This window comes from Ceratosolen solmsi, unplaced genomic scaffold (assembly GCF_000503995.2).
Source record: "Ceratosolen solmsi marchali unplaced genomic scaffold, CerSol_1.0 scaffold3, whole genome shotgun sequence".
NCBI lineage: Eukaryota > Metazoa > Arthropoda > Insecta > Hymenoptera > Agaonidae > Ceratosolen > Ceratosolen solmsi.
Window position 1 is genome coordinate 3145653 of NW_011948428.1, and position 8016 is coordinate 3153668.

At 39.7% G+C, this 8016-nt stretch overlaps 1 protein-coding gene across 1 annotated transcript in view; it reads right to left on the reverse strand.

The window, feature by feature from the left end:
- Positions 1-7688, reverse strand: part of magu (SPARC related modular calcium binding-like protein magu) — a 40197-nt gene extending 32509 nt beyond the window's left edge. Inside the window, exon 1 of the mRNA XM_011501450.1 lies at positions 7331-7688. Within this exon, the coding sequence (XP_011499752.1) occupies positions 7331-7408 (78 nt within the window). The 5' untranslated portion in view covers positions 7409-7688. The remainder of the gene's footprint in view (positions 1-7330) is intronic.
- Between the last annotated feature and the right edge of the window lie 328 nt (positions 7689-8016).

Consider the following 8016-nt stretch of genomic DNA (forward strand, 5'->3'; position numbering starts at 1 on the left):
CGAGCGGATAATGGTGGCTTTGATCTTACAAAATCAATCGCGAGAATTATGCTCCTAGCCTCGAGGTCCGAGAGCCTCGAGAGCCTTTTGATGAAAACTAGTAGCCGTTTATTTATTATGCTGAAAAGTAATTGCATTACCATTCGTTTGTAAACAGTCCTTTTTAATTTTAATTAATATGCGGCTTTTCTTTTTCCTATCCGCGGATCGAAAGGTGCTCCTTAACAAGCGAATGCAAATGTTTGCATCGAACGCGATAAAGTTGATCGAAAATACGAGCTCTGACGGAATCGACAATTTTGTCGAGCTAACGCAAATCTGCCAAAAGTTTGTCCCCGCGGGCATAATAAGGCAGCGTAAATTTGTTTCCAACGACATATCAATTACTCATTATCATTCGTACTTTTATTTTTCACTCGAACGATAAGCATACAGACGCGCACTCGAGACGCTTTATTAACAAAATATTTAATTATCATTGTAGTCAAATTTGTGATATATTAACGATTATGCGGGCCAAAAATACCATTCATCGGACGCTCCTCCTTACGTAAAATTGTACGTAAAATTGTACGTAAAATTGTACGTAAAATTGTATGTAAAATTGTACCTACGACTTATCATATGAGGGCACGAATGCGTGAATATCTCGTTTAATTTTACTTACCGATTATTTAGGATAATGAACATTTTCGTAACCATTATGACAATACCACGTAGACTTCACCAAAATGTGAAATAAATGAATAAAATCTACTACATTTTTGTTTTCTTTCTATCAATTTTGTATCCTCTGTTAATGCCAAATTAGAATGTACGGTCTAATCATAACGTGCTAATTGTCGTTTAAAGAAATATTAATTAAATTTATATTTTCAAATGGAACTTAATTAAACAATGAAATAAATGTTCATCATTATAACATAATATCACTCACTAATACGTCGATACATTTCATCGCAAATGCATATTGACTCAAGACTCAATAGTACCGGTAATTGATATACATTTTCAATTTATGCATAATTGTTGTACAAGAGTATTTATAAATAATGAAACTTATAAATGCGCATTCGAGCGTATAATTATAGTTGTAATGAATGGCCTATTGAACGGTTCATCTTCATATTCCTCTCGTGATTCTTATTCTCTCGCTTTATCTCATTCACGCGTCATCGTACATTTCTTTTTCGCGACTAATGCACTATTGACTCTGCTAACAATGAAATTCACTCGGAATATTCCGGCCTATCGATAATTAACGATTCGTTGCATTAAGTCACCGTTATCGTTGTATTTCGCAATGATTTATTTATACGATAATTCATCGTTTCCGCTCAGTACTCGTCGATCACTTTATTTACAATTTGACCATTATTTTCATATAAATATTCGACAATTATCGCGAAGACACATCATTGGTATAATACTTCTATTTCTCCGATCTCTCGACAAAATCCCTTTATTACGTAACGCCCGGTGACGTAAGCGCAACCTTGCGGCATAAAGTCCTTACATTAGCCAAAAAAATTTGGCTTGCTTACCACTAAAGCAATGGCCCTATTAAGCCGAACAGGTTGCGCATGCGTCCGTCCCCTTGGTCCATTGTGATTACTCGATCCATCAGCATCTAATACGTACAATTGTCATTTCGACGTGTAACCGCTCGCGGATAAGATAACGTGTTAAGGGGAACTTGGATGGACGATATATTTGTCGCCGCGGCGACGACGAGGCGTAGCCAATTCTGGAACCAACGACGACCCGAGTTTGCATTTTAATGGCGAGAGCCAACGCCGTCGAGGTAGCGCACCTCTTACGTACGCGCACGTAAGTGCGGCAATTTCCCGTCAACTGTACGCCCAATAGTGTTTACGTCTCTTTGACGGCCGAGGCGAGGGGCTCGTGTAACTTTTTTGGCGGATTTGTTGCCGATGGTCGATGCGATCTAGTCCATAGGTACCACACCTGCAGCACCTTGGGTTCTCAAGTTGCTCCCATAATCACGAAGTCAAAGACACCGTGATCGATCGATCGACACATTCGAAGCTTCATCGACAAAACCTACATGTTCCGCAATATGTAGGATAACTTTATTCTTAAAAAATTCAATTTAATTTAAATTCGAAACTAATGCGGCAACTGCTTCTAGATTCCTTCGTCGATTATGGCGAAAAGTAGATAAGGTATTATGACAACCTCGCACTTTATGAAGTCTTGCATAGTTCTCATTACCATCAGAATGTAGATTCGCAAGTGCGATTGAGGTATCCTAATCTTGCCGATCTAGCGTCTCCCACTCTCGATTCCCCTAGCGACATCGAGCCACGAATAAGACTTTCCGAGAGAACGACGCGCCATTTATCCCGAAACAGCAAATTAAGGGTAACAGAGTAGTCGGTAGTCACGACAGATCACGACAATTTCATCCGTTTCCCTGGCTGCGATTAACCTAGAGCAACGCCCGACGCGGAGCGAGTCCATAGCCAGGAGGCTCGAGACCCAGTACCAGCAACAACTCCCGTAGACGTCACTCGTTACGTATTAATGGAATGTCCCGCAATCCTCGATAAATAAAGCGACAATCGTATCGGCGATTTGGTCGCTGATAGAGGGGCGGTGGCGACGGGGGCGGGAGGGCGGGGAGGGATCTCGAGCCAAGTCATATGTCGCCGGGGTCTCGATTCGTCCCGGCTTACGTGCGCGCATTTGCATAAATCCAATGAAGTGCATTCCATCCTCGACGACCATCGCGCGAACAATTACTCAAGTGCGCGGGATACGAGCACCGCGTTACATAGCGTGAAAGACCGATGCCGATGCGTTTTATTGTGAAATATTCCGTTGGCCCGGCGTTATTGGGTACATGGAGGGGTAAGAGGCGCGTGAGGCGTAAGAAAGCCCTTGCCTACCGCCACCTTCTCTTCCATCTCACTTCCAATACGCTCTTTCGATGCTCACGCTGCGATAATTAATTTTAAAATCTAATCTACGCGTTAATAGTGGATCGCGTGTTTTTTTTCTTTTCTTACATTGTTTGATATTTCTCTAACATTTTTTCATTTCACAGACAAATGGCTTCCTCGTGCTTGTAAAATTATTAACTTTTAACGCGTCTATCGCGCAAAGGCAAGAGAAATTATTGACACTACCGGAAAGCTATTAAAACGAAAGATTCCCTGTATTAATGAGATTAATTAAACCTAATGACATTTTACGTTCCTCGAGTTATTCCTTTTATTATTAGAATAAAACAGTTTTATTATAATCGCATACAAAATTAAATGTATATGTATGAATTTATGCAGATTATTATCTTATTATTATTATTATTATTATTGTAGTAGTAGTAGTAGTAGTAGTAGTAGTAGTAGTTAGTAGTAGTAGTAGGTAGTAGTAGTAGTAGTAGTAGTAGGTAGTAGTAGTAGTAGTAGTAGTAGGTAGTAGTAGTAGTAGTAGTAGTAGGTAGTAGTAGTAGTAGTAGTAGTAGGTAGTAGTAGTAGTAGTAGTAGTAGGTAGTAGTAGTAGTAGTAGTAGTAGTAGTAGTAGTAGTAGTAGTAGTAGTAGTAGTTGTTGTTGTTGTTGTTGTTGTTGTTATTTTTCTTTCGTATTTTTTTCTACAATATATTATTAATTAGTATTAATGGCTATATATTTAATCTATAACTACCCATATAACAGAGACTGTGACTAGCGAACAAGTCCTTCTCTTAAGATTAGAAACTCAAAGTCTTGAAAAGGTTAAATATTTCGACAAAACATAGCGAGTAATTAATTTCTCGCTTAGATTATAAAAGATGGTCGAACTTATTACTAGCGCTTACAAGGCGTTAAAATTCGTCTATCGATTGGGAACGTCGCAGCCGCAATTTTCTCTACGCACTACACCAGCATTCTAAATAGCTATTATTTTCAGAAATGGCAAACTCTCGGTTTATTAATCCATCAAAACGTTGGTAAGCCAAAGTTTACCATAAAAATATCGCAAATAAATTGATTAATAAGGAGTGTACGAGATTTAACGATTTCCAACAAGAAAGTACACCATAATTATCGCAGATGATGAAATTATATATAAAACCGGCTTGCGAATACCGATGTCCACAGGTGTGTATACATTCATCTCGTATCGTCAGTCATTCGAGCCAAATGATAAATACGCCTAATCTTTGGAGTAAGAAGGTTGGTGAGGGGCGGGAGGTGGGACGCGAGGACGACACCGATTTGCCGCGACAATGATCGCTGCTCTTCGTTTTCCGCGAGCCGATAATGGCCTCGACAGCGTCAGCGCCCACCCCACCCACGGTGAAATAAAGCCCGCGTCCGTTCATGAATTTTATTGCCATGCCAATAAGGAAGAAAAGAGGGGCGTAATGTTATGTCTCGAGGTGTTGCCGGCGTTGGATTTCCCGTGCGTGCGGGCGGGATCATCGCGGCTCACTTTGAACCCTTTTATCGAAAGGAGACGCCGCCGTCTTGGCAATTGTTTATTTCGCGGCGAGGCGGTGGCAGTGGCGATGGCGGTGGCGGTGGTGACGGGGGGCGGTTGAACGGCAGGGGAGAGGGGTAGGAGGAGGAGGATTAGGAGGGGGATTGGGGGATTGGGGGATTGGGCGATGGGGGGGAGGTGGAGGGAGCGTAATCGTAACGCGGGGGGATTTAATAAACAATCGCGGTGGTTGTGGCGCATGCGGGAGCGCGCGAGCGCCTCGTGATTAATTACGCGGCAGCGATAACGCGCTCGCCGCGTGAAAGGATAGCGCGAGGGAAAAAAAGAAGCAAATATGACCGGGATAAGAATAGAAGCCCTCGTTTGGGTTATCGTTGTCGGAAGCTGCTTTGTGTTGTGGTTGCCGCGCACCGACTTATATCCTTTGGATTCTTTTATTTTTCAGCGCTCGCTGCTTTTCTCCTTGGCTCCTTCGGAGAGGCGAATGCAAGATATCGAGCGTTTTGCATGGATAATTTTATTCCTCTTTCCCGATCGCTTTCATAGTCCTATGCTCTCTCGATAGCGCCTTTTTACTCTTACTATTTTAATTTCCCGCGCGAAAAGCGAGTACGCAGACATTTATTAGTGTTTGTTCGAGGGATAATAATGAGGCGCTGCATCATTTGGAATCTGAATTAATATTCGTGATAGGCATGACTGAAAAAAGTTGTGACAATTCATAAAGCCAATTTTATTATTCATCCAGTATTCAATGAATTTCAAGTTGTTTCATGTTTAATTAAAAATGAGGGAATAACGTGCGGTAATCCTTATTTATTATCGAAGCTAACCTCATGCCGCCACTTCAAGTGTTAATAATATATTGAAAGAGATTTCTGTTAAATTAATCATATATCATGACAATAGGGATTTATTGAGGTAGTATTATATATGAAAATATTACATTGAGATGCTCTTCAGATATAGAATTGCAGGCAAGAGCCGTATTTTAAAAACGAATTTTCTTTCGAGTACATTAAATGGTCGATTGGAAATTACAAATCCCTCTCCAAAAATATTTGCAACGAGATTTGTATAATCTGCGATAACTAGAACGTTAATAGATAAATAAATAAAAAAAAGCATAAATCATTTGAATGTATAATTCAAAACATTGTATAATATTTTCTAGAATTAAAAAATGTACAGATTAATTGCATGTGAATAAAAAAGAAAATTAAATTAATTTATTTAAGTTTACAAGTATGTGTATTTCAATAAGTGAATTTATTCGTTCGCCCAAAAAAAAATTATTATTATATGAAAAGTATACATATATTTAAAATGTAAAAACAATAAAATGATAATGATGATGATGTCGATAATAATAATAATAATAATAATAATAATAATAATAATAATAATAATAACAACAATGATGATGATGATAATAATAATAATAATAATAATAATAATGATGATAATGATAATGATAATGATAAAATGGTCAAGGTAAAGACGAAAAAAGCACATATGCAAGGATCGAATACACCGTAATATTTGACGTCATTGATATTAATTAATGAGTTGAAAGACATTTAAATGATAATTTAAAGATTACACGAAACGATAAGACAAATAGTCTTATTTAAATCAAAAAACAATAGTCGTGATGAAAATATATTTAAAGCACATTTTATTTGCGTTAAGAGCAAAATTATTTATATGTGTGTGTGCGTGTACGCGCGCGCGCGCACTATCGTTGATAAGACATTGAAAAACGTAACCTTAAATTAATAATTATCGTCGATTAAAGTTAATGTAGTAGGATTCTTTCTTACATTTATTATGAAAATCGTCAAAATTAAACCCGTAACGGAATAAACAGAGACTATATTGATATTATTACTAATTTGAATAATATATTATAGGTCCGCGTATGAGATAAGCAGTAATTAATTAAATCTTAAGTAAGGCAGTATTTTAATGTATGATAAGTCAATGATTTACTGTTAGCTTTCGAGAATACAAGATCGTTTGAATTTTTTGTATAAGAAAAATTATGTTATTGTTAGAAATTAAAAAAAAATATATATATATATATATATATATATATAATATGTATATTATTTGATAAGATATCGGAATAATTTGAAATCGCGATGAATTATTTTTATTTAAAATTACTGAAACACTTAACAGATAGTCAGGCTTTATCGACTGCTAATAATCAACGTAATACAATCTCTAGTTGGTATAACAAAATACAAGAATGACCCATTAATTGACAGCTAACAAATCATTATATTATCGTACCAAATTGATAAATCTTATCGTGCATTTACTATAATAGCCATAAAACTAACATATTTCATATGCAAAGTATAAAATACTTGCATTCATAATATCGACTAATAGCGCATAATAGACTGTATATTTGTTTCAATCGACCAACTCAATTGGATTTAGCAAGAGTAAAAGCTTCGTTAAATGGAACTTCATTGATTGGGAGTAAACCGTGAAAAGACAATTGACAAAGTTAAAATCATAAATCATACATTAACCTCAAGCTAACGCGATTTATGACGTCGCGTACAGGCTGACAACGCATTTTCGAAAAAATCATAGTAAGCCGGGGCAGCGGGGTGAAAGCCGGTCGACAATTCCCATACAATCTTATGACAACAAACCACGTAAATCCTATATTAAAAGCTTTATAGGCTAAGAAAAAGTACAGCGGTCGCTCCGAGTATCGAACGACTCGGCAACGATTGTGGCCACGACGTCCCCGTGTATGCTCTAGCGAGATGTCGCAACGCGATTGTCACAGGAGAATAAAATAGTAACGAGAGACGCAACATCACAAAAGTCCCGTATCGTCGAAATTCATATACGTACCCTCGCGGTGTTGGTGACGTCGGCGGCCGAGGTGCCGCTGCTTATCAGAACCAGGAGCACGAGGGTCAGGGCCGGCATGATGAGGCCGCACGACCTCCCGGGGAGGGGAGCTCGCGCCAGCGGGCAAAATGGTCCGGGGCTCAGGTCGCGGACTCCTGGGCACCGGAGGCGGCCGCCATTCGCCGGCCGTGCGACGGCTTCTCGTGTGCGGGGGAGTCCGGCGTTGGCGCGTGGCTGCCTCGCAATATGCGGGAGAAACCGAGGAAGGCCGCCGCTGTGGTACAGGAGGAGGGCGTGCGAGAGGCGAGCCGCTCCTCGTCCAGTCGCGCCAAGTGCTGCCGAGCGACTGAGAGCCCGAGCACTTACCACTTGTTGTGGAGCGGAGCCCAACAGCAGCAGCAGCAGCAGCAGCAGCAGCAGCAGCAGCAGTAGCAGCAGCAACAGCAGCAACAGCAGTAGCAGCAGCACCACCACCAGCAACAATAGCAGCAATAGCAACAACAGCAGCACCAATAACACCAACAACACCAACAGCAGCAGTGTTGCTGCTCTCTCGCACGATTCTTCTATTCACTCGTGAGCTTTCTCTCGTTTTTCCACCACACGAGCACCTTGTCACACACACACACACACACACACTTTCTCTCTCTCTCTCTCTCTCAAAATTTTCCCCTTCCTCATTGTTT